Here is a 27,737-nt window from a genome sequence, read left to right as displayed (position 1 = left end):
CTGACCCCGGTGCTCTTTCCTGCCAAGGCAGGGGGTCGGACTAGATGATCTACCTAGGTCCCTTCCGACTCTAGCTACTATGATACTATGAACATATTGTCAAACTGACTGTCACCTTTCTAAACTAATGAATGAAGATGAAGAACTTGACATCTTTAGGGGGGGTTTTTAAATCAACAATTCTGGCAAAGCACTGATCCTGCAAGCATGCATACACCAGAGTAGCTTTATACACATCAGCTGTCTCTTTGAACTCAACAGAGCTATTTGCATTTGTATGTGTGCGCAGGTTCCAGGGCCCAGAGAATAATTACAAAGCCAGAAACACCCCTTAAACTTCAATGCAGTCACAACTGATGTAAGCTCATCGATGCCCCGAACATGTTAAGATGCACAGAGATGATCGTAGGTGGGTCCTATTTTTTCTTCCAATAGGGAAATAAGAGTAATGTTGTAATGTAGGTACCAAATCTGAGCTCGGGGCTGTATAATTATACAAATATCATCCCTGCTTGGAAAAGCTTAAAGACTAAAACTGTCATCCTGCTCAGGTTTAAGCATGTGAATATCTTTTACAAGAGTATTCCCATTGAGTCTAAAGGTACTGACATTGAGCATATACGTAAGTGTTTACAGGACTGGTCCCTCTGAGATATGGGGGAGAGAGCACATCCTCAGGACCACCAAGGGAAGAACAGCATTGAGGCTGGAGCTTTTAATGTTGTTATTTATAAAAGTGAATAACATTTGGCGGGGGCTGAAGAAGTGTTCGAGAGGAATCTGATGAACTGAAACAGGGAGTTTATGCCTAGGACATCAGATGGAAAAGCAAACAGACATGAGCGTGGGAGATGTCTTTCATTGCCTCCTGTCCTTGCTTAATGAGTGCTACTCAGAATAGTCTCAGAACAAATAAGGACATTACAGAACCAAGCGCTAGGGCCATTTCTCCTTGCTTATTATTACAACATTATAACAACAATGATAATTGAGCCAGGACCTCAAAGTACGTTATACACGTTAAGCAATCCTAGTATCACTAGCAAGACACAGGTCAGTACAATTATCCCCACTTGTAAAATGCTGAAATAGCTGTACCTAGAAAGCAAGTTGACTTGCTCAAGGTCACAGTGCGAGTTGGCAGTGGACCAGGTACGGCCGCAGGACACAGACTTGCAAAGATATTTGGGCAGCTGATGATACAGATAGATATGTAGTGGGGTTTACTAAAGCATCGTAGCAGGCCGAGTGCATCCTGGCGATTCTCACCGATTTTGATGGGAGTTTGGTGCCTAATCATGAGGTGCTTTTGAAAACCACACAAAGCATTTATCTACATATTTACACGGGCCAGTCAGCTACTTTGACATAAACCCAGAGCAACTCCACAGACTTTAATCAACGCTAGTGTAACGGATCATCTCTTTTCACATATTTGAAAAGAGGTGTCCCACCTTGACGGTACAATGTAAAGAGCCATAACAACTATGCCTTCAGAATAATGGGGTAGGCAACTGTTATTTGTCAAGGATATCTACAGTCATATCATGTAATAACATTAAGTCTTTAGAATTTTATTATTTTTATTTTTTGGCATATGGAGTTATTAGTTATATCTATGCATTGGTATAAGGACACTCCGCTTCTACTTTACAGTGCCCAAAGCACCCTCAGCATAATTAGGTACTAGGTAAAATGTTAGTAAAATCACACTAATTAACGTTTCTGTCTGATGATTCCTTTTTTGTATTATTTGTTTTCATACACTCGCATGTCAAAGAACAACTTTTCACTTCTCAAAGAAACAGCTTCTATAAAAAGTTGCCTTGGAATGGAGTAGTTTCCCCTTCCCACTTAAACCAGAGTTTCGCATTAAATCCCCCTTAACAAAAAATAATTCCATAGTTTTACACTATAACTGACGTTATTATCAAGGCCTCCAAGCTTCAACATCTCAATTAAGTCTGTGAAACAGAAACATTAAAAAAGTCCCTGGAAGATCTGGGCACGTGGGGCTTCAAAAAAAAAGCCTGCGTTGTTTCTAAGCCAGGAGCACCTAGGGAAATCATTTCTAGCTCTGGGAAAAGCAAAAATTACTTTTTAATAAAGTTATAAATAAATAACTTATTCTGGAGAAAGAAGAGCTCTTCAGAGTTAATCAGAAATGGATTTAGGAATATAATATTCTAGGATAGGCTTTTCCTTGCGTCAAGGGAGGAACCGTGTGAAAAATCAGTGTTCAGCTTAGACTGAAGGGATCAGCACGATCAAGGCAAGATCTCAGCTAGTGCCGGTCCTCAAGGCTTGCCCTTCTTCCGCCCTGACGGGATGGGAGGTAGGACAGGTTTGGTGTCAGAGCCTGGCCGGTTTGTGACCTGGGGCACACGAGAACTGGACTTGGATCTGCTGGCTTTTTTCTCAAGACTGTCACCTGATGGTTCAGTGTCTGCAGGGATTTAAAAAAAACACCATCGATTAGTCAGTGCTGTGGAAGAAGTGAAAGACGTCCCAAATATGTTTTAATCCCAGGTGTTCATCTTCCTCTGTAGCTCCCTTCCCCCCTCCCTCAGTACCCAGCATAGAGGAACATGTTTTCGAAGCTTTCGTGAGCTGGAGAATTTCAGTCCATTTAAATATTCACCTGTGAGCCATCCAAGTTACCTAGGCTAAACATTCATAAAAGGCAGCGGTGGCACACAGCTGGGGCACCTGGCCCACTGCAGAGAACAAGGGGACAGGGTGCTGACCCAAATCCCATGAGGCACTGCAGTTTTTTGCTTTTTACTTTTTTGAAAGACAAGTCCTTTTTTGTTGTTGTGGACTAAAAACCCTTTTTTGTTGATGAAAAACAGTGTTGACAAACCATCTTCAACACTCCCTAGCGATTATCCTCATTCACAGAAGGGACATGTTGATGTGTCTCTAAATTTAAGACGACCGTTTGGGTTTTCTTAAGACGTGTACTATTAGCACCGCTGATAACAGTACACTATAAAGACTGAGACAGGTATATCAAGTGTACAGCATTCACACTGCAATCATCCTCCGTCACGTAAAGACTTTTCTGGCCAACTGAAATAAGGGTCGTTGTTAACATTAAGATGCATGGACAGGATAACTGCAATGTCATCTCAATGCAAGTACACTGCTATTATAATATCCTGATTAAAAGCCCAAGCAAAACCCCCCAAAAAACAAAACCTGAAAAGAAAGGTGGAAAACAATTCAAACCTTTCATATTTGCTATTCCATTCCCAACTCCTCCTATGTCTGTGTGCTCAGTGTTGCTGTCTTCAGGATACCTAGCGCTGGGAGCTGGGGATGGGACAGACAGGCTTTCCATAGAGAATGCACGCGCCGAGGAGATTATGGATAACCCAGTAGTGGTACATGACTCTTTGGAGCTGTGAAGAAAAATATGTATTCTTTAAATGCAATAAAGGCCATTTGCAGTGAACATGACAGTATTACTGATGTCACTGAAGTGACATTAATCCATCAGGAGCCTGCAGTACATCAGACTGCTTACCAGTTACACAGCGCTTTACTTCCTCACACATTACAATCTCTTCAGCCCTCCTTCAGGGTTAGTAAACAAGCACTCCTCCCTCCACTTCAATTTTTAATTAATTTAATCAATCAATCATAGACAGGAAAAAATAAAGAGGAGAGGATTCATGTCGCATAGTCACTCCGCTTCAGAGCTAGAATGAGAAATCAGAAGTTGCGTTTTCTGGTTCCACGTTCAACATCGTACCCCAAGTTGTCTGTTAGTGATTTTGGAATAAAAATGGAGAGCTTAAGAATATTATCAACATCCAGTTGTTCAAAGGTCACCGGCCAAGTTCATGAGACTTCAACATTGTCTAGAGACATCTAGATAAGAAAAAGAGGATGCTTTTGTGGCTGAACCGAGAGTCAGAAGATGTGGTTTCAGTACCCAGTGATTTCCCGTGTTACCCTGAGCAAGTCATACAGGGCCACATCAAGGATGACTCGTGCCACAACACCCAGCTATGAGGTTCCCGGCTCCCAAAGTGGAATCCAAATCCCAGAGTCAGATGCCAGGCTCCCTATCCAGGATACGAGGGAAGAGTTTATGATGGTTGCTCCTGGTTTTCCCCTGGGACGCTTTGATGAATAGTTGTTTGCCTAGCCCCTGATGCTGCCCTCTGATATATTTGTAAGCAACCACCAAATCGCCCAAAGTCTTCTGTTTTCTAGGCTGAACAGTCCCATATCTGTCAGTCTTTCCTCGTCCGGCTTGCTCTTTAGGCCTCTAATCATATGAGTGGCTTTTTCTAGACTCTCTCCAGCTTCTCCACATCCTTCTTGAAGTGCAGTGCCCGGAACTGGATGTAGGACTCCAGCTGTGGCCTCACTAATGCCGAGTGGAGCAGGAGTATCACTTCCTTAGTTTTATTTGAGATGCATCAGTTGATGCATGCCAGCGTGTTGTTTGCTCTGCTAACTGAAGCATCACACTGGTGGCTTGTATTCATTTTACGGTCAATTATGACCCCCTTTTGGCCGTGGTGCTAGCTAGCATAGGACCACCAAGCCTGTAAATTTGTTGCTGATTTTTCCTTCCCAGATGGAGCACTTTGCGCTTCTCAGTGTTGAACAGCATCTGGTTTTGGTCCATCCATCTAACTAATGTGTCCAGGTCCGCCTGTTCTGATGCATGGCCGCGCTTCTCCGCAGCTTAGTGTCATCAGTGAACTTTGCCAGTGTGCTTTTCACCCCCACATCCAGATCAGTTGAAAAGCACTGGTCCAAGTACTGAACCCTGGGAGACCCCACTGGCTACCAAAGAAGGTGCTTCCCTGTATTCTTGGAAAGAAATGATCACCAGCCATTTACATGGTAATAATAACACCCAGTGTTTAGATAACAGCCTAGAAGTTAGGGCCCTCACCCAGAGAATTAGAGAACTCACTTCAATCTCCTCCTCAGCCTAAGGGGTTTCACACCCACATCTCCCACCTCCTAAGAGAGTGCTCTGACCACCAAAGCTGTGGTCTAGAGAATGGACTGTGAGAGGCACAGGGCCAGGAGAAGAGCAAGAAGAGGGAGTCAGGTCAGCAGGATAAGTGTTCAAGGCACAACATCCACTATTGCATTTGTTTCTATTGTGGAAAATATGGATGAAGGACAGTGCCTAAGCAGGCAGGTTGCCTCAGTGTCCAGGTGCGTAGAACCTGGCACCTGTAACAGCTGAATTTTTGGGAACAATCTATTATGACTTAGCAGAGCTTTTAAAAATTAAAATGACAATCAGAAGAAAGGCGGAGAGAAGTACATGCCAGAAAGAACCGAAAACGATCTTTTCACCAAAGGCCTGATTCTTCAATGGGAAGAGGCTGAGATCCTGGGAAGTGCTGCGTGCACACATCTTCCACTGCATTCAACTGGAACTAGGGATGTTCACAACACCACATACTGCGCTACAAAGCAGTCTGATTAACCCTAACTGTACTGTCATTTCCATGTCTTATAATACCTACTAGATGAAACTGCAGCAGGGCTAAAAATTGCTTCGAGGTAGAACAATTACTTATTTGTTAAATAAGGACTTGTATGATTTGGATAGGGAGTTAGTTGGGGATGGTCCTACCTTGAGCAGGCGGTTGGACGAGATGACCTCCAGAGGTCCCTTCCAGCCCAACTTCTCTATGATTTTATGATACTGGGAGTGATAAATACAGGCTCAGAACAAAGAGCAGCTTGGATTTTTTTTAAAACATCCATGCCAAAGCAAATGCTAGCTTCTGAAGGGTCATTTACTTGTACTGCTGTTCTCAGACATGCAGCTCGGAGAACAGAGACTAAAAATAAAATAATCAGGTTGAAATGAACCCGGTGCTGATCTCTATACAGAGCACATGAATGCAGCATGTTGGAAAGCAATGCACCAGAGAGAGAACTGGTCGCTGTCATAGGTCATGTCTCACTCCAAAAAATGTTGCTGGTTTGGTCAGGTCAGCTGGGGCATGATCTATAACATTTCTGTACTGTTGTCATCATCATCTGACAAAGCTATAGCACAGATGCAAATCTGGCAGTGGAAAAGTGCTTTTGACAGCATAGGGTGTTTCTTACAGGAGTATGCTGACAGATGAGCTCCTACCAGCGTAACCTCTCTCTAAACTGGGACTTTTATTAGACCAAATCACAAAAAAATTCTCTTTTTCTACAAGCTTTTGGGCTCAAACACCCTTTATCAGGCTCTGGGAAAAGTAAAGACGGTAAAAAGTCCCCATAGGTAGGAAATAGAAAAGATGTTTTTTTTTTGCGATTTCCTAGTTGGTCTAATAAAAGGCATCATTTCTGAGCCAAGAGTTCTAGATTTCTGCATTGCTGTTCATCTCAGACCAACAAGGCTTCCAAATACATCCTCTAAACCTGAGTTAAGGTAAATAGCTCTAAATAGCTAAAATAGAAGAGAGATGAGTGATTCCTTTTCTGTAATAGTTAAGGCTTCAGCAGAAGTCCTTGAATGTTACCTTACTGCAGATATTTTAGCATGTGTAGAGTTGCCCTAACTGCTACCTAACTTATTAGCTGGCCCTGATCCCAGGGAAGACGAGAGTGCTTTGATTGTTGTGCCCAGTCGTTTACATTTACGGCATACTCTTACCCCGTATGATTTTTGATTTTACTGGTTCTTCCATCCCGAATGTTGGAAGCATGAAATTGAAAAACAAAAGTATATTTATTAATTCACTGTGACACAGGCAAAAGAAAGAAAGAAAAAAAGAAAGAAAGAAAGAAAGAACATGGCAGATTTTATTGCTAAGCCTCTGAAGATTTTTTCGGTACCAAAACACAAATGTGAGTTTACACAGGAGATTTCCATCATGCCTCTAAACAAATTTCTTCCAAGCTTTCATTACTTCTCCTTGCCAGTGGATCTGACAAGATGACTCTAGATAAATTTGCCATAGGCCCGACGCAGGCAAAGAAAATGAATCAGATTAGCAGTTTGCTTTTTCGCTCCGCTCAGTTGTTTTTCACTGTGTTATTAACAGTGTTAAATGAAAACACTGCGAAAGTCAAAAGACCGCAATGTGGGACAACGGAAAGACATATTTATTCCCAGATGTGAAGGGTAAGACCTTTACAGTTCATCACTGCTTCACACTCTTGAGTTATAGGTCTTGCCTTTTACTGGTACAGCCTGATGATGCATAATCCCTCAGCAACCTATTATATACTTAATCTCTCTTTCACACTCACCCCGTTCTCTGTCAGCATGCACCACTGTGGTACAAATACCCAGTACGGACAAATCTATGGAGGCCTATGATTTCACCGTTTTTACAGTGTGCTAATTAACTGCTGTAATTAGAGTGGCAGGCTGTACAGCACAGAGTGAAAATGTGCCAGCTCTTTAGGATTTAAAAGGAACAGAACGTTTCATCAGCAAGGAAAGCAGCAACACCCCAGCCTACAGCTTGAGCATCCTTAATGGGGGCTGCGGATGTTTAAAATCTCTCAGGATCAGGCCTTAATGGGCCCAGTCTTTGTCTGCATGCTCATGCTTCAGAGAAGTAATTAATGCCAAATATTTTGAGAAGCAAGGGAAAAAAAAAAAAGAGACACAGCCAAAACTTTACATTTCAAATATGCCTGAAAAGGCATCGTGGCCTGTGTGGAATGGGAATGGGATTAGCCACTAGGCTGCTCCTCAGTTTCCTCTTCTCTTATATGAAGGTTGACCACATTTCTCTCTATTCTCATCCTGAAATGGGTCCGTCTCTCTTCCCCGACAGCAGCTTTCCCTTGCAGGGGATAACAAGTTCCTCGGGGAATAGCAGGAGATGGGGCTACTTAATCTCCCCAACCCCCAGAGCTCCCCCACCCAGCACTTTATTGTGTTTGAGTGAAGTAGTGGCCTCTCCACTATCCCCAGAAGTCTGCTTTATTTCAGACTGGGGATACAGGGGAGCTAAAAAGCTAGCCAAGGCATGGGGAGCAGCATTAATGTGGGCACACATGGGAAATGTGGCAAGAAAGCAGGTGGGTTGGAGGGTCGATGCCTTGGAGGGTTCTCCAATGTCACAACATGTACGAAAATCACCTGAATGGACTGACAATACCTCCCAAGTGGTGTTCAGCAGTTGGCAAAGATCTCCCCATACCGAGAACAGGAAAACGCTGCAATATCCTCAACTATAGGAACCCTCGATAAATTGTGACTTTAACAGTTATCGCTGTCGTCCTGTTTCTCGACATGGTGTTCCAGTCTCTTTCCTCATTCTCCTCCCTCAATATGCTGCTACAAAAACCCTCCAGCCATCCTCATGCTGCAGTGTGAATTATAAAGCCTATGTGAAATCATTCCCACGAATGGCCAGGGTTTTTTTTCACATGGTAGCAATGTGTGTTTAATAAAGCTACTGATGTAACAGAGGAGAAAATGAAAACATCAGGGGAAATGGTTTCAGGGTTTGGGCACTGCAGTGTTTACCTTCACCCCATCCTATAATAAGCTGTTCTTTTAATGGCAGGGCTCACCTGGAGTCTGGGCTAGCAGGAGGAAGGCTCCGGTCTTCAGTGAGGTTACTTCCACTTGGGAACAAAGAAGAGCGTGTTGGAGGCTCCAGCAACTGCTGGCGTGGGCTGGCTGCCGCTGCGGTACTTGCACGGTCACTGAAAGAAACAACATAAACCGGGTACGTCAGATCCCTTTGTGTACTGGAGCATCATCCCAAGCAGTTATCTTCTGTCCTTTGCTGGAGCAACTCACTGTCCTTGGGTATTGTGTCAGAGGAAGAAATGGGAGTTTTTCCTTCAGTGTTTTGACCCAATTTAGGTCTTTAAGTGACTCATGCATGTTTGAAATGCATTTTTCTAAGTGGTTAGCACAAGGTCATATAGCAACACAGTGCCTAAATCGGGGCACAGATTCTTGACTCAAAATCACTTTTCTTACTTCTGAGAAGACGACCCTGCCACTTGTCTAGGTTATCTACCCTCTCTTGGATCTCAAGAGAGGGTAGACAACCTGGACGGTATCAAGGGGTACATTAAGCAAACATTTCACAGAAAACATGTTTTGGATCCACCAAACGTGCAGGAGTGCAGTTTGCACCTTTGATTCCTGCTCCACCCCAAATTTCAAACTAAGTGCCTGGGAGGGGAAGTGTACTTCTACTCAGGTAGTGCTGGGAGAGCCAAGGGACTTCTAAAATCTCCCAGTTTCCTGTTGATCCCTCTCCACTCCATAGGTGTTAATGACCCTCTCTCCTTTTTAAAGGTCCTGATGCTTCACTATTCAAACCATTCTTTTTTCTGCAATTCTGCCGTCTGTTAGCCATTTCTGGTAATGTCTCTCTTCTATTTCATAGCCCTGCAGACTGTTTTTAGCTCTAGCTAAAAGCCTGAACTCGAGTGTAGGAATGACAGACAGTAAAGTATTGGAGATGCTCAAGAAAGCTAGATTTTGTTTTATAAATCTGAATAAGAGACGTACATTTCATTATAATGGCTACAGAAGTAATGATACAATATGCTGTGACTATTTTTTCCCAGTTTGTTGCATTTTTTTAAACCTTCTACGTACTCTAGCAAATTAGTGTGCATCCCAATCACTATTTGTTTTTTGCTTTGATTTTAAACTGGTAACACAGTGCTAGGCCTCAACCATATTAGTAAAGCTTCCAGTTTCGGTTTACCTGGATAAATTGTGTGTTGTGTTATATGTGATGATGTGCCCCACTATCTACATTCTCTTCTTCAAAATCCTAGATCTGGCCATGTTTTTATATTTATTAAGAGTGGGATTTTCAAAATCAGTTAAGTGACTCTGGAGCACAAATCCCATTGGAAATCACTTAAGAGCTTTTAAAAATCTCACCCTAGTTTCATAGTTTCATAGTAGCTAGAGTCGGAAGGGACCTAGGTAGATCATCTATCTATCGCATTATTCTTTGGATCACCTTGCCACCTGAATTAAGTTCCTACTTCACATCTTCCAAAGCAGCCACACACGATAACTTAAAAAAAATCCATTGCAACCTAAATGTCAGCATAACTTTCTATACAGCTAGAATCACAGTATGAAAAGCAAATCATCTCAAAGACCACACCTAGATTTCAAACTTAAGAAAAGTCTGTCTTAAAATGTTTGGCTTAAAATTAAGATTCAGTTCTTTAAAAAAAAAACCCTGTCCTCTGAACAGATGCAGCCCTCATTTTGCTGATAAACCCCAATTGAGCTCCGAAGGAATCTATTTCCTTTAAGGGTTATAAACCCTTATAATCTGCACATCTGCTCATTCTTTAACTTCTCTGCTACGATTACCAATAATGGTTCCTGTTGCAGAAGTGGATTGTGGATGCTTTTCCCTTAGGAATCAGAAATGCTAAAATCACAAAAGATCTTGTGGGCCAAGTCAGCCACCTCTATACATGCAGGACTGTCCTCTCTTTTATGCCTTTTTTGTGCTTTGTTCCAGTTACTTAAAATGTCTCTATGATGGGATTTTCACAGTCCTTCTTGGGAAGCTGTCCCATAGTCCAGCACAGAGGTTCCCAACCACTGGGCCGCAGCCCGGTACCAGGCCACAAAGGGTTGGTGGCTGGTCTGCAGTATAAAAAAAGTTGGGAACCACTGAGGGAGCACATCTCACTGCAACCAGGATTTTTTGACCATCCATCTTTGCACATTCCTTTTAATTTCACCCAATTATTTCTATTCATAAACAAATTTCCTTTAAAGTGAGACTACAGGTTGCTATTGCTTAGACCATCAAATAGCTGCCAGTTGGTAATGGTTTTCCTCATTAGTGGCCCAGACAAAATCTGAACCAATTAAATTGAGAAGAAAGGGTCCTTATCGCATTAAGAGCCCTCAGAGCAGCTAGAGGGCTCTCAGAGTAAATAGACTCAGTGTAATGGAATTTAAAAAATTTCCCTAACAAATCTCTCGGCTCAATATACAACACCGAAACATGCCGCTTGACAGTGGAAGTTACAAAAGTCAGAAACAGAAAGCTGAGAAGAGGATACATCATGCGTGACTACAGATGGAGGGTCACAACTCCGAGGACTCCTCCACTACAGGGAAATGGACTCTGAACCCTGAAATGAAGGCTTTGATTCAGAATCAGTGACCCATTCGCAGAAGCAACACCTCTGCAGACAACAACCAGCCAGTCAATTGAAATGAGCACATGTTTTAAAAGGCTTGACAGGGATTTTTTCCTTTCTATGTAGCCACCAAGTGCCTTGTATTTTTTTTTATACTGCCTAGTGAACCTATTCATTTATGTCCGGGGAGTTTATAGTTCTAACTTTGCTAGGCTGTTTCAGCTCAAAGAAGAAGAAAAAAATCAGGTAAGATAAATTACACCCTTTGAAAAGGGTATATGTGGATCTGGGACACAGTCACTGCCTCTGTAATCCTGTTGCCAAAATGAGCACAAAAGAATGCTTTTAACGCGCACACACACACACCTCAAACACACAAGCTTGCAAATAGTATACATGACCCCATGTGTGGAACTTGCATGGCCGGGGCAACAGTAATACAAGCGTAAGAGGGTGCATCAAGAATGCTACGTTCAAATGCATGATACGATCATATCCCTGCACACTTCCAAGCCCTGCCTGTAAGAGGCTGCAGTAGTAAAACTGCAAAGCCTGCAGATGCTCTCAGATAGTGGGAACTCAGGACGATGGAATTAGGTGTCACGCTCTGCAGTTCTCCTTTAGGCCGTGCCCCCTCTTGCTTAATTGTAAATCCATTGATAGCAGCTGACAAGGTAGGCTGTTGCCTATGAAAGCTTATACAATTCTGAACAAGTTAGTCACCAAGGGCACCTATACACATGATGGACCTTTGCTCCGATGCGTGCTAATTGGCACACGTTGGAGCAGACTCGATTAACCGAGTCTGCTGGAGCGTGCTAAACAGTGCGCTCCAGCAGCTTCTATGTCACGTGTATTCAGGGTCCTGGCAGTTCAAAATGGCAGCAGGGGTGCTTTAACTAAAAGCTCATTCAATGAGCTTTTAGTTAAAGCGCCCCCACAGCCATTTTGAACCACAGGATGCTGAATCCATGTGATACTGCGGGTATTTTCATTAGAGTGGCTCTCAGAGCCGCTCTACTTAAAGCACCTTGCACCCCCCTTCCACCCCTTTGGTGCCAGCCTGGCTTGACTTCAGGCTAACACGGCTAACTACCTCTTTGCTCGTTTATATAAGCAAGGATAAGAATCTGGCCCCATATGGAGCACTCAGATTAAATTAACAAGCCGTTTATTACATTATGGCAGTGATGTAACGAGGGCAGGGAGAACAGGGCAGCTGCCCTGGTGACCAACTTGGGGGAGGAGTGGGCAAAAACGGCTGCTACCATAGCAGTACTGTTGCTTTGCCCCTATGTGTGGCAGCTGCCCAGGATGCCGGCTTCATCGTTACACCTCTTGCTTATGCCCCGAACGTAATGAAGACCTCAGTTCAGCCTCAATCACACAGGGACAAGTTATGTTATTTTGATGTCAAACCACCTAGTAAGCCCGCCACAGACTCTACTGGGTACCTAAACATCAAACCAATTCTAATTATACCTGTACATGTCTGCAGACACAAAATAAAGAGGCCACATTTTTAAAACAAATCTACATTTAATATCTAAATGTATGTAATAATCTCTTTGGGGGCTTGCAATAAATAAAACAGATATCATTTTTTGGCATCACTTTTAAAATTGATTTAACTACTCTGACTTAAATCCAACCATTCGTGATTTAGTGATCCAAGATCTGAAAGGATCTTTAACTGCAGTATGTTATGGACTTGGTAAAGAACTTCTAGGTGCTAAATACTGGTATTTTATGTAGTAAATGGTCTGTATATTTAACAGCTAAATGGTTGTTCTTTTTAACAACAACTATATGTTATACATAGTTATTTACTTGTCCTCAATGGAACAAAGTTTTGCTCCCCACCAGTGGCAGTGGCACTTTTTGCATTTCCAAAAAAAATTAGTACTTTTTTGACGTTTTTCTTTTTTTGTCTCTTTGCAACCTTGGTTATGTCAGCACAAGTCCAGCAATAATGTTTCTCTCAGTAAATGGTGCTTCACTGACAGAAAAGGGAACAGATTTTTTTCTGGGTCTTACAAAACCCAGGAATTCTCCTTTGCTTGGCAACAGAGGAATTGAACACACAGGATAGTGTTTCTTATTGTTTAAATTAAAGTAAACAATTGATGGGAGCAATGGAGATGTGATTAAAATGAGGGTAGAGATCAAGGAAAATATTATAATTGGATTTGAAATATATGCAACTTAATAACCAAGTAAATAAGTGTTCAAAGACAATAAAATGTGGGAAAAAATACTGTAAGACCTGGAAACTTAACAGGAAGGAGCAAGCAATTCTGCTGAAAAAGATCTGGGGGTGACAGTAAACGGGAGGTCTGACTTGGATTTGTAATGCAATACGATAGGACAAAAAGCCAATGCAATTTCAGGCTGAGTATGCAAGGGCAATAAGACCCAGAGCATGGATAACTTTTGTTGCAGCTGCACTTGGAAGACTGCAGTCAATTCTGGCACCTAATTAACAGACTGGAACATATTTACAGCAAAATAATAACATTTACTAGGAGGCTATGGGGATAGGTTTATTAGGAAAGATAAAAAGAAATGAATCTATAAGCCCTGGCTACTGGAGGGTGAGGGCATGGGAAAAGTTTACATTTCAGACCTGCATGCAGAATTATTCTTCTGGATAGTGCAACTGGTATAAGTTTAAGTTAATGGAGTGAAGCTGATGGAGATATCATCATTTCTTGCATACAACACCTTCCAAAATAAAATGTGCTACTTGTTTTTGAAAGGCAAAATGGATTTTGAAAGTTCTTTCCTTGTAGCAACGAATAGTAGCAACAACTAGGGAGCCAGGTCTGCCCATTGTTCCACTCCCTGCAAGTCTTGTGCAGATTTTACTTTCACTGTTGTCTAGTTACTGGAAGAAACTGCTTTTACCATATTTTCTGCATATAATGCACATTGCAGTTTCCAGCAACTGTTTGGGTGGGCGAGGTTTGGGAAAAGCATGCACTGTATGTGAGAAAATAAGGTAATACAGTTCACATCAAGATAATTTGCCTGAGCTGGAGACATATCAGCGTATGGAAAAGCCTCTCTAAAGAGAAAGCTTTATCAGATGGGACATTTAAGAACATTATGTTTACTACTGCACCATCCAGTCTATAAGAAAAAACCAGGCACTAGCCATTTGTGTGGACTAAATGACCTATGGGTCTCTTCTTTATATAATATTTATGATTTCAGGATTCATTTTCCATCTCTCAGAGTCTGCTGTTCTATAATGCTTATATTTATGGCATTGCCTGAGTTCACTCCCTGTATCACCGTGTGGAATGGGGTGTTGGCTCTTGCATCTAATTTTGTTTTTCCCCACTCAGTGAAGATGTCCCTCGAGGCCTGGTAATTTCAAATACTGATTGGGGGTGACAGGAGATTCTTTCACCTGCTTGACAGCTCTGCCAAAACAAAGTCTGATTTTAACTCCAAAATCAGATTCCTCAGGATGAGAGGCACCGTGAAATAAGGGGTGCAAACAGTAAGGAACTAAGACAGGTCTTAGATTAACTGTTCGCTCAGGTCTCTCTAGGATAAACAAAAAACCAAACCAGAAATGATCAGGCAAGCAACAAAATAAAATAAAATAAGTTGGTTTCAAATTTTTTTCTAGCATAATTGACCTCAAGCGGAACTGGGGTGGAAAACAAAATCCCTTCTTCCTTTTATTCAAGATACTAAAGGAACTTTTCTCAGGACACAGAACTGAATAATGCATCAGTATTAGCAACTTTGGTTTATTTACTTATTTTTTTTAAATCTCCAAAAAGCCATGAAATTTATAATCACAAGCTGTCAGGAGCCAAACATGATTCCTCCTGTTCCCACCCTGTCAAAATAAAAATGCCACATAGCTTAAAAATATACCCTGCTTTGAGTGGAAGGAAGACTACTAAACTGTCTGAAATGACGGCGGCAATGGTCTTAATATTAGCAGTTTTAGAACACATGAATAATGCAGTGACATTGAAAGAAGGGAAATTCAGGTCAAATATCAAATATATATATATTTTTTTTGCAGTAGATACATTAGAGTTGTCCATAGCAAGTAGTGACGCATGCACCAATCTTTGAGATTTTTTCATCCAGTAGATTCCAAAGGATTAGCTTAGGAAGGCTTGAGATGGATGCCTCAATTGTTCTTTAGTCTCCACTTTCTTTATAATACCAATGAGTTTCTAGCCATTACAACCACAAGCAAATTACTATACCTGATGCCTGTGTCTGCAGTGAGCCTTCACCAATGGTGAAGCCTCGCCTGGAATGCTGTGTATGAGTCCTACACTTCAAGAAAGATGTGGACAGATTGGAAATAGTCCAGCAGAGTGACATAAATGATTAGTGGCCTAGGAAACATGACTTTTGAGGAAAGGCTGAAAGAATTAGGGGTTTTTTTCAGTTTGGAGGAGAGAAATTTGAAGGGGGATTTTATAAGTCTTCCAATACCTGAAGGCCTACATAAAGAGGCTGGAGATGGACTTTTCTTTGGGGCTATAAGGGACAGGACTAGGAGCAATGGCCTCAAAATGCAGCAGAGAACATTTAGGTTGGAGATTAGGAGGGATTTTCTAACTATGAGGGTGGTCAAGCATTGGAATAGGCTGCTTAGAGAAAATGTGAAATCCTCATCCCTGAAAATTTCCAAAAGCAGGTTAGACAGACACTTGGTTGTGATGGTTTAAGTCAAGGGATGATCCTACCTTCAGCAGGGAGCTGGACTAGATAAACTCATGTGGTCGCTTCCAGCCCTACTTTGTAGGGCTTTTAATAGCACATGTAGGTTGTAGGTTTATAATGGTTGGCTTGCCAGCAGGTAGGGGCTAAACTGGTTTCATTTGCCCAGGAAGAAAGGTAGTGGCGCTCAGCTTTCAGAAGCTTGTGAAACTGCTTCAAACTGACATATCCACTGGAAAATATGCTGTAGGAAACCATCCTCTTCTGACAAGGACATGACCTCATTGATCTTTTTCACCGACTCAAGGTTCCCTGTCTTGGGGCCGCTTCATGCACGTTCATAAATCCACAACATGTTACTTGTTAGCTGCCTACTCTCACATGTTTTAATTAATTTGGGAAGACTGCAGCTCCCCTGTTAGAAGGCAAACTGTCTTCTTGTGAACGATATAATTGTAGGGTTAGATTTAAATGCCTCAGGGAGAAAAATTATTTGTGGGACTTTGTGACGATTTCTAACCATTCATCCTGAGGCTGCAATGGCAAAGAAGTCAAAGGTGAGGGTTCACCTCTTTGGCTAGTGTACCATTGAAGTAGCTTCCAACGTTACCTTTGAAACAGCTGGGCGTATGCACCAGGAGCCTTCCCGTTCAGAGCCCGATGTGCTGCTTCACGTCGCCGTTGCAGAGAAGCTTCTTCCTGAACAAAAAATGTAACCAACTGTAACTTAAACATAGGTGGTTGTCACTATATGCAGCATAAAATAAGCGGCTGTGCCATTCCTCTCTCCAGCGAAAACTCTTAGTGTACAGGCTTATCTATGCTGGGAAACAGATTTGTGTTAAGACATGGTGTAGTTAATGAGGGGTTAAATATAGCTCAGCTTTCAGTCTGGAGTTGCATCTATTTTAACCTGTCCTTGTTTATTATGACACTGATTCTGTATGATCTCTAAGCTGAAGGGTGATAGCAAAAAGCCAGCCATGACTCCCTAATTTTGGGCTGCTGGTGCAAATTAGAGGAGGAAAAAAACAGTGAAGATGTACGCTACTATCATAAGACTCCTCACAAATGACTGAGCAAAGCAGAGCTGAACTGTGTCCCACCCCAGAACACTTCCTTCAACTTCTTATGCCCCAGGTAGGGAAGTGATGGGTGAAGAACGTAACAAGTCCAGCTCTCCCAACTCTATGTCAACTCAAGTTTCTGTTTCTGTAAGCTTACCCTTGGCCCACCCGGTTTGTCTGCCCTGGGAAACTGTATTGTGCTGTATAACTTTTATTAAATACAGACTGGACATAAGTAAAAACTTTTTTACTGTCTGAGTCTCTACAGTCTGGAATAGACTCCCCCCTAGAAGTGGTGCAAGCACCTACTCTGACATGTTCACATTGCGTTTGGATACTTAACTTGCTGGGGTGATCCCCCTTGGGCAGGCGGCTGAACCTGATGATCTTGCGAGGTCCCTTCCAGCACTAATGTCTATGAAATCTATGATATGTCTTTCTTCAGAAGAAATGCTCTTCTGGGACTCTACAGCCAGTTAAGGACACCTTTCACACCTGGGTCTCAGCAGATCAAATCATCTGGTCCTAAGTATTTAATCAAGTGATACAGCACAATGCATTTTCCCAGTACAGACAAACCCAGTGGGCAACAGTTAGCGTACAAAACCAGGCAAACCAAAAGCTCATTTCATCATGATACTACCACATACCAAAGTCTGTTTACTTTAAATTGGATAGCCAGAAAAACATCTTTACCATTAGAAAAGTGAGGCAGTGGAATAGACGCCCAGGGAAGCTGTAGACTTTCCATCACTGGAGGTGTTCAAGAAGAGGTTGGATAACAACTGGTCAGGGATGATCTAGGTATAGCGATGCCTTCGTTCTGTTATGGGTATTTCGCATGGGCTTTGCTGGTTGGTGTGCAGAACTGGGAGGCAATTCTTCTCCCCCCAGTCCCCCCACTGGTGCATGTGGCAGGGTGGGGGGGGAGTTAAGCCTTCCTCAGAGGTATTGAGTGTTGGATACAGCCAAATCTTAGGATTTTTACTGGGGTGTGGCAATGCTCCTGCTGGGACTTGGAGGCTCCTGGCTAGACAGTCCTTCCCTCCACTCAGAGTCAGACCAAATTGCCATATTTGGGGTCAGGAAGGAATTTTACCCCATGATCAGACTGGTATGGACATGGGGGTTTAGACTGGTATGGACATGGGGGTTTTTACCTTCCTCTATAGTGGGGGGCATGGCCCTGTACTTTGGATCTCTTAACCATATTTCAACAACCTTTACAGAAGCAGAACATTGGCTATGCTCCCCCTGCTTTACTTGGGACAGGTTAGTGTGTTATGTCTTGTGTTGTGTCTGGGTTGACTGAGTAGTTTTGCTAAGAGGTTCAACGATGGATTTGTGTAGGGTGGTTTGGATAGGGACGATCCTGCCTCAAGCAAGGGTTGGACTAGATGACCTCTGGAGGTCCCTTCCAGCCCAACTTCTCCAGGCATCTCTATGAGACGTCTCTTTGTTTGGCATGATTCTGGTATCATAGGACCTGGACCCATAATAATTTGGTGGTCCTGGGTAACTTCCGCCACATGACAAACCAGCACTGCAGATGGTAGAAAATGAACAGGAAAACCAGCACAACTCAGGCTACATCGCTGAAGCTATTCACCACCTGGATCTTGGTGAATACTCTACTGTGGCTACTCCTGCAGAAAAAGCCTCTATTTTGTAAAGATGCAATTCTGCCTGGTTGTTGTGTGGAGTATGTATCCACTTACTACTGCCTTGCACCTAGCATAGTTAATTATGCCCACAAACAAATAAAGCAATGCTCTTTATTCCTCCTGCTCCAACGTCTCTGACTAGCAGAACTTGCCACTGATTGTCAATGCCAATCATGTTATGCTCTCTTTTTGCCTTTCCACACTGTGGAAAGCAGCTGTGGCAGCAATGCCTTGCACTTTTAGCAGCCAAAAGCGCAGGACTCCTTTCTACTCCCAAATGCAACAACTTAAGAGAGAACATTATTTCAAAATCATAGAGAGATTTATACCCTTAATATTAAAAATGATCAGAGATGCATTTGTGCTTCACCTTGAAGTATTTATGGATCGACACTCCAGCTGGTGCCCCAGGACTTCATCATACACATGAAAAAATATGTTGGGCACTTAGGGTAGTAAATAACCAAAAAGACATTACTAGCATCAGACAAGAAAACTAATATGGAAGAGAGCCTTTCAACCACCAAGTAACTTGAGACCAGGTTAAATTATAGCCACTTTCATTGTAAAACACTTTTTGTCTGGCTTGACAAAACATAAACCGTCAAAAAAAAGATGAAGTAAAGAGAAAAGAAAATAAATTGCTGTGATACGGGTGATGGTGGAGAGCCCCTGAGGTGAGAGAAACACTGGCTTCTCCCTCACCTCAAGGTAAGGTACATTCTGATGAAAAAAACTCTAAAAAGAATGACATCCTTGACACTTAGTTAATTGTACATGGCTGGAGAGGAAGGACTGTGTTTTTGAAGATGGAGGGCTCCCTATCCGTGTAGTGCGTTTTACAGTCGCACCTTTCTTACTGTAAACCTTTAAGCTTTGATACCCAGGTGGTTTTCTGTTTCTCAGCTCCATCCTGAGATGGAGGCAGAGGCAGAGGCAGAGGCAGGTGGCTATAAATACAGAGGTAGTGACAACACTGTACAGCAAGCCATGCCTGCCCAGCCATCACTCATCATTATGACATTATAACCAAATGAACATCTTTTAAAGCTTCTGTTCTTTTTGTTTAATTCTCCCTTGCCATTATCATTAAACTGGAGCATTAGACATATCGGCTTCCTAACACCAGCCCCATCATGGTCTGCAGGAAGAGCAAATGAATATCTGTTTTTGGAGAACAAACTAAAAAAAAAAGACAGAGCCAAAGTTGCACAAGACTATTTGAAGTTGAAGGATGTTGGTGAATCTACAGATTGAAAAGCAGAAGAGGAGACCTAAAAGTAGCGGAGAAATGTGCCTAGATTTAATCCTGAAATGAATCAGCGTCAATTCCCAACCACCACAGTTGAAGTGGTTTGCCACTTCCTTTCCTTTCCTTGCTTGTCTTCTTGTGACAAGGTAGTTAGCAGAATTTGCAGATTCATTGGAATATGACAGGGCCGCGCTGCGAGAGCTTCTGCTATGGCCTGTTTTGCCACTGGCTTTAATGGAAGGAGGATCTCGCTCATAAGTAGCTCCTGATAAGCCGTGTTTATCCGACAGATTATGGTAAGTTTGTCATGCAGGCAGCTCCCTTGCCCCTCACTGAAACTCATCCATGTTTTAAGCTGAATGAGATGATTCCTGTTCATTCTTGCAAGAGCACAGGCTGTCTGACTCAGTCAGGCCATCTGCTCCCTACCCCATTCATCCCTTTTAGCTGATAGTGCTCAGCCCATTTTCTTTAACATGCCTTTGTTATCTTGATTCTGAGCAACTTGCTGCTGGAAAAATATTGACAAAGGAGTTGAAGAACAGCAATAAAAATGATCTGGGAAGAAGCATGCCAATTTGGTCTATAGCTTAGTGCTCAATAATGCATAGGTTGGCATTTTTCCCTTACCACTGGCGTTTTCTGTGCGGAGAGGTGAGCTGAGATCCTAGCAGCATAGTTTCTGGCCGATGAGGTCAAGAATTCACCCGGGGCAGAAGGATGGGTTAGTCTAGTAGCCTCTCCACCAGTTGGCGTTCTGTGATCTCCAGTGGATGGTGTTCTAGCACCTAGCAGGGAACAGGTGTTATATCATGCACACATAAGACCCCTTCCCATAAACACCATTTACCACGAGCTGAAAGTCACAGCTGCTATCAGAGCTGTGCTAGGCTTTTCTTTCAGAATGAAAATCTAAATGATAAAAATGTGAGAGGTGAGTATTTTTTTGTAGCTGCTACCTCTTATTGAACCAACTGTATAGTTAGAAAGGACACAGACAAGCTTTTGGGTACCACATAGCCTTCCTCGTTGCTGAGAAAAAAAAGCAAACACAGCTTAAGCTATATAGCAGACAGAACAAAAGCATGTGCAAAACCTCACATGTAAATATAAGGGATATAAGAGACATTATCAGGTAGCTAACAGACAAGAGAAATGCAGTAGAAAGGATAACCTAACAAGTGGAAGAGCAACCATTCGAGAGGGATGCTATCACTTGTGGAGTGCAAAGAAATAAGCAGAGATCAGGTAAATTATAATGGGCCATGGAGTCAAAGTCTGTGTTAAGTCCCTGGTTTTTTTTGTATCCAGTAAGCTAATGATTTTCTGTTTCCCATCTTTTGAAGGTGTTCTGAATATTTCTCTTGAGCATGAGGACTGTAAGGTCAGAAAAGAGGAATTTTTCTGTGAAAAATGTTCATCTACTTGCATTCTAGTTTCTGTCCTTCGTCTTTTTTCTGAGATCATTCTTTCCAATCTAATGTGATCGTTAGGTTGAGTAATAAATGGGATTCATGTGTGTTACTTTGTTCAGGTACTCAGCTATTGAATACTGCTACCATTAAATTATTTGGACTATTGTAACATCTTACATTTGATAAAATCCAGTGGGGAATTAGGAGGTAGTGCTTTTGCTCCTGCAAATAGAGTCTGCACCTGAATTTTTGTGCAGCATTAGTCAGTGATGAGGACAAATCTGAGTGTTTGCACCTTCTCCTGGTTTGCAGGCTGTCAAGATCAGGGAGGCTGAGACTCGGCCTAGCCCAAAAGTTATCCACAAATAACGACTTAGACTTCAAAGACAGCTGTTATGAATAGTTATATTAAGGTAGCAAGCAGAAAGCCCAACCAGAAGAAGGACCCCGATCTGCTACAGAGAAAGACAGATCTCTGAAAGAACTTACAATGTAAAAGACACTTGATGGGTGAAGGAAAGGGAGGCAAATATATGCAATCTTCAACATATTCAAATTTTGAATAGGTACCTTCCTCAAATGCCCATCGGGCCACGGGTATGTGAACAGTGTATCCCAGGAAAACAATGAAGAAAAAAAAGGTCCGATCACATGATGCAACTCTAAACTGAATGTAAAATCGACTGACCCATGACATTTTACTCCTGGGACATGGTAGATTCTTCCCAGGACAGCTGTTCATTTGTGTGCTGCTGCCCTGAAGCAGCCACCTCCAGGGTTTTGCTTTGAGGTTTCCAGTACTGAGGCAACTCCTTCACATAAGTATAGTGTCACCCTAGCCATGATATGCCACCAGTCTGTAGATGCTACGATGTTTAATGATGAGAAGTGAAGAGGTGAAAGTTAAGCCTCTTAGGACCCTGTTCCAGGTGCTGCATATCATTCACTTTGCAGCCTTGGGTGAGATACCGAGCCTCATTCTCAGACATGCTGAATACTTATGACCCTCCCTCAATTTCCCTGAGAGTTATGGGTGCTCAGCATCACAGATAACCCCAACGTTTTACACTACTCTCCATCTCCCTATCTATAAAACGTGGATAGTAATATGTACTTCACAGAAGTCTTGCAAGACTTAATTAACAGTTGTAAAACACAGAGAACCTGGGATGAAAGCTGCTATGCAAGTGCAAGGCATTAACATCAGTTTATAATAATGCATTATATTTCTTCTATAAAAAGTTTTTAAAAAGAGGAGCTTATCTGTTTTCTCCCAGTGTCTTTACTCTCTACATGAACAAAAAGATCTTGCACAGCAGTTCATTAAAAAAAGAATTAACAGCCTATCATAATATCACACAACCAATCTTCCCCTGCTACTATCTTACTCAAAATGTCCATATTAAAGTCAACCTTGAGGCAAGTTTTTTAAAATAAATTATTTCACGCAGTCCATAAGATGAGAGACACTCTCTGGAAATAGGATAGTTAAATTTATTTAAACACCTATAAATGAAGCTCTAAATGAATTTAATGGCATGTAGTAAATTTGAAAGTTACTTTATAGATAGCAGAACTGCCAAAACCCAGGCTAATGAAGTTTCTGGAGCCAGCAATGAACCACAAAATTGATAGAACTCCAAAATGTTAAGGAATATTAAGGTAGTCCCTAGAAGGAACTTCAGATGCTTTATATCAGAAACTGAAGCCAAGAAGAAGATTCGAGAAATTAAAAACAAATGGTGGGAAGAGAAGGCGAAAGAAATCCAACAATTTGCTGACAATCATGACATGTAGAGCTTCTGAGGTCCCTTCCGACCCTAACATCTGTGGATCTATAACCTGACTCCTCATCAGGTTAAACAGTGTACTCCTCCCAAGCAGCATTCTCCTGAGTGATCTCCCATAAAAAGCAACCAGAAAGAGGACTGTCATGGATTTGGGCAAAGTTTTGCTGGCACAGCCATCAGCAAGTGGATGTGACCTTTTCACACCCCTAGCCAATGCAGTTCCACCAGAAAAATCAATGCCATGGGTGCAGACGTGCTGACAGAAGAAGGCTTCTACTGACTAGCTTCTTTCTTCTGGGGAGGCAGCGTAACTAAGGAAGGACAAACCCCACTTCTGTGGCCATATGGCATATCTCCACTACAGGGTTCTGCTGAGGTTCATAACCCCAGGAAAAGGGCAGCCAAGAAACCATGTAAAGCTTCAGACTAGCAATCCTAATGCTTCTTCTCTCACAGACAGAGCTCTCCCCAGCCACCATTAACTCTAGAAACGAGTGGGTGCCAGCTCTGGAACTCCACGTACTGTACCTCTTATGGATTTGCTGTCCAAGTACAGACTGCCATCAGAGAACGAAGGTTGCTCCAAACCTAGATACTCCTTTATAATGAGGCTCAGTTTTGTGTATGCCTCGTCAAGATCATCTGCAAAAAAAACAAAACAAAATAAATTAGCATTTCAAGGAGGGAAGAAAAGGATACTTAAGAAAATAACCACTGTGCACCCTTTAAAGTTACAGAATCAGAGAGGCCATTTGGAGCCTATCCTGTGCCAAATGTTTTCTAATAAACGCATCTCCAAAAAATCTCGTCCCTGTGTGACAAGACTTCCCTTGCTTCTCCTGGGAGACTAAACTACAGCCAAACATACCTGTGAATAAAAACCTTTCCCAAAATTCAGCCTATAGTCTAAATTCTTATATTCTTCCTAAATGCTCCCCTTCTCAAACTTTATTTCTTAGGAACTACACTAAGAAGTAAGCTCCATGTATCCTTGACAACAATTAAAAATAAACACTAACATTTAACAAGACCATCCATTTACTCTAAACCTCAAAACCTCCTCAAACAATGGCCATGCAAAAAAGTAAATCTGGAAAAAACCTCTGTCCTAAAATCCTCTCTCATAATTTTCCCCCACTCCCTAAAAATCCTGGAGAAAACACTGGCATCACAGAATGCCCTGGAGATCAGCAGATTCAATTATTTTAGACCAAGACGCTGAGCAAGTTATGAAGAAGAACCATTGCAAAGAATCTCTTTGCAGCAGCATCCTTGCCTCATCTGTACCTGTTGACCTCAAATGGTACCAGTATGAAATAAGGATAAAGAGCCGACACATTCAGAGCCTACTGGGCAAAAAAAAGAAAAACACCCACTGCTCTCAGCTAAGTTCAGAAACCAATACAGAAGTTAGGGCAAAACACAGAATAGCAACATCATAGCCTCAGATGGCACAATGTAGTTGAGCTACTGTACTGCTGATTTCTGCACCAGGTTCAGCATCTGGATGGATTTAGGATGTAGTTAGAGCACAGTACAGTTAATATTGAGGTGACACAGACAGGGACCTGCAACTCTTTTTGACCCCAGGATAAAAAGTAGCTGGGTTGCTGTGTTTAGCTTTGGTGTATTCAATCTTGCTGAGCTTAACTATTTTCCTCTTTTTTTTTTTTTATTGCTTCACAGACAGCTTTGTCTGCCGGGCAGTTTTATTGCTTCCATTGTCCTCACGCTGGGGTGGCAATCAGATTTGTGGCACAGACGAAACGGACTCACCCGTGTCAATTATTGCATCAAAATATCCCGGAGAATCCTGATTTATTTTGATATACATGTCCACTCTGGTGATGGCCTCCTCAATCTCTGGCCGGCTGAATATCCCTTTCCTCCGCAGATGTCCCTCGTATCTCTCTTTATTCATTGGTACGAGCAGGATATATCGCGGTTCAAAGTAGGAATTTTTCAAGCTTCGCACAGCCTTGAAGAACAAAAAGAAAGCACTCACCGCTTTACTTCTGAAGCTCGGTGCCTATCAGTGCTGGGTTCATGTTCTCCCTGTATTTATAACAAACCTTCACTTATACAAAGGTTGGAAAGGTATTCCACAATTTTAAAGAGACAGGATCAAGTTTGTCTCTTTTGTAAGGTATCCAGGTTGTAGCCATACTGGTCACCACCAAAAGAAACTCCTGCCTGGAAGAGCTTTGCATCTTTCCACTCTTCTATGAAATACAAAACATCATAACCTGGGGGAAATATACTTCTACATCCTGCTTGCCACCAGACAACTTTGAGGTTTTTTCAACCTTTCTCTGTGCCTAACCTGGGCAAAATGAACTATTCCAAACAGGAGACTTTACCACACCTTTAGCTCTCTTGTGAAATATGAATTTTCATTTTTACCTAGGAGAATTTTTACAAGCTCTGCTCTCTCCTATGCCTGATGAAGGGAGAGCATGTCCAAAAGCTTGCAAATAAATAAATAAACTGCTTGCAAATATCTAGTTGGTCTAATAAAAGATATCACACCTCTTCCACGAGTTTTGATCTGTTCTGTAAAGCACTTTAAGATCTACTGATGAAAACTGCTACCTAACAGCTAGGGACTGCAGAAGTATCATAAGCTCATGGGTCAGGGTCGGAGGGGCGCAGGGGTACGCTGGCCACTGTAGACCAGGGGAAGGGAGGGACACATGTGGGTGAGGAAAAGGGAAGGCTTACCTTCCTGGGCTACTGCTGCCACTGCTGTAGCATCAGCTCCACATCAGTGGTAGCAGCCATGTTTCACGGCCAGGCTCCCTAAGAGCAGACTCTGGTGGCCCCCTCCACATATATTTGGTGCAGGGCTCTACCTGCTCTGACAAAGACTGGAGAGGGGTGGAGAAGCACCATTCCACTTGCTCCACTTGTCCCCCGCACCCAGATCACAGCTTTCTTCTCAATCAGGATGATTTCTTAACTGATGCCAAGCAGCACAACTCAGTGTTTAGAGGGTGAATCTTCACTAAGCCAGTTCTCTTTGAGGTCACGTATCTGAACAGTATAAAACAGCCTGCAACATTTTTAGAGGATCCTGAAGAATCCAGCAAATATCCAATTACAGACATGCTTTGGGTCAAATTCTGCACATGGGACTGCAGGCTGCAGCCCCTCTGCTCCAGGTTTCATGTGGCCTGCTCCCTCTAGGCTACCCAACACAACCGTTGGGTTTATACTGGCAATCACTAGGGTGAATGTCCAATCCTCCAAACTACCTACATTGACCAGTTCACCAGTCAAATCACCCACCTCTTGGGTGGCATATGAGAATGGTTAAATTACATCTGGAAAAGAAGGAAGAAAGAAACCGAAGGGAAATATGGGAGGCATTTAGGGAAACAGAACATAATTACCTAAGTTTGAATTCAGACAGAATGCTAAAAAGTAACTCCTTTACCCCCAAAATGTTGAGGTGCTCTTTAGTTACAACCCAGAGACATAAAAGAAGTATGGCCTCAGGGGAGAGGGACATGGAAACAGGCACAATGAGAAATGCAAAGTGCTGCACCTAGGGAGGAAAAATGTCCAGCACACCTACTGCCTAGGAAATGACCTGCTCGGCAGCACGGAAGCGGAAAGGGATCTCGGAGTCCTAGCGGACTCCACGATGAACACGAGTCGTCAGTGTGACGAAGTCATCAGCAAAGCTAACGGCACTTTATCGTGCATCAGCAGATGCATGACAAATAGGTCCAAGGAGGTGATACTTCCCCTCTATCGGGCAGTGGTCAGACCGCAGTTGGAGTATTGCGTGCAGTTTTGGATGCCACACTTCAAGAGGGATGTGGATAACCTGGAGAGGGTCCAGAGAAGGGCCACTCGTATGGTTAAGGGCTTGCAGGCCAAGCCCTCCGAGGAGAGACTAGGGCACCTGGACCTCTTCGGCCTCCACAAGAGAAGGTGGAGAGGCGACCTGGTGGCTACCTATAAACTCATCATGGGGGCGCAGAAGGGAATTGGTGAGGTTCTATTCACCAAGGCGCCTCAGGGGTCACAAGAAATAACGGCCATAAGCTAGCAGAGAGCAGATTTAGACTGAACATTAGGAGGAACTTCTTCATAGTTAGAGTGGCCAAGGTCTGGAATGGGCTCCCAAGGGAGGTGGTGCTCTCCCCTACCCTGGGGGTCTTCAAGAGGAAGATGGATAGGCATCTGGCTGGGGTCATCTGAACCTAGCACTCCTTCCTGCCTATGCAGGGGGTCGGACTCGATTATCTATTGAGGTCTCTTCTGACCCTAACATCTATGAATAGAAACAGCAATTTAAAAATTAGAATAATTTCAGACTATCTGAAACCAAGAAGCAGTATGGTCCCTATTTGTAGAGTGAAGGGATTAGTAGCAAGTTACTTACAATTCTCTCCTTATTAAAATGTAAGTTACAGGTAGAACAGATGGCACATTTATTTAATAATAATTATGATAAAGCACCAGCTCTATGGCTGCCTTAAATGGGTTGCTGCAAAGCAGTTTTATTATACAAGAAGATGAGATTAAGCTCATGAGAAAAGCAATAAGTAGCGGAGCAAAGCAAACTCCTACACTCAATTTGGTGGCAACTTCCCCGTTTATCTCTTTGTCATAGATTCATAGATTCATAGATGCTAGGGTCGGAAGAGACCTCAATAGATCATCGAGTCCGACCCCCTGCATAAGCAGGAAAGAGTGCTGGGCCTACATTACCCCAGCTAGATACACATCCAGCCTTCGCT

General features: G+C 42.6%; 1 protein-coding gene across 4 annotated transcripts in view; it reads right to left on the bottom strand.

The window, feature by feature from the left end:
- Window positions 1–703: 703 nt before the first annotated feature.
- The window catches only part of LRGUK (leucine rich repeats and guanylate kinase domain containing), a 68,921-nt gene continuing 41,887 nt past the window's right edge, over window positions 704–27,737 (bottom strand). For 3 of the 4 annotated variants that reach the window (XM_019543776.1, XM_019543777.1, XM_019543778.1), the window contains 7 exons: window positions 24,763–24,964; window positions 23,515–23,628; window positions 20,412–20,569; window positions 16,409–16,497; window positions 8,521–8,655; window positions 3,232–3,404; window positions 704–2,446 (listed from right to left, as the gene is read on the bottom strand). In XM_019543776.1, coding sequence (XP_019399321.1) covers window positions 2,298–2,446; window positions 3,232–3,404; window positions 8,521–8,655; window positions 16,409–16,497; window positions 20,412–20,569; window positions 23,515–23,628; window positions 24,763–24,964 — 1,020 coding nt within the window. In that variant the 3' untranslated portion in view covers window positions 704–2,297. Of the gene's footprint in view, window positions 2,447–3,231; window positions 3,405–6,440; window positions 6,668–8,520; window positions 8,656–16,408; window positions 16,498–20,411; window positions 20,570–23,514; window positions 23,629–24,762; window positions 24,965–27,737 lie in introns of those variants that run through there. The other variant, XM_019543779.1, reaches the window with a different exon arrangement.

Source organism: Crocodylus porosus, unplaced genomic scaffold, assembly GCF_001723895.1.
Source record: "Crocodylus porosus isolate Cpor-Errol unplaced genomic scaffold, CroPor_comp1, whole genome shotgun sequence".
NCBI lineage: Eukaryota > Metazoa > Chordata > Crocodylia > Crocodylidae > Crocodylus > Crocodylus porosus.
Note: the sequence above shows the minus strand (reverse complement) of the source record. Positions and strands in the feature narration are given on the sequence as shown.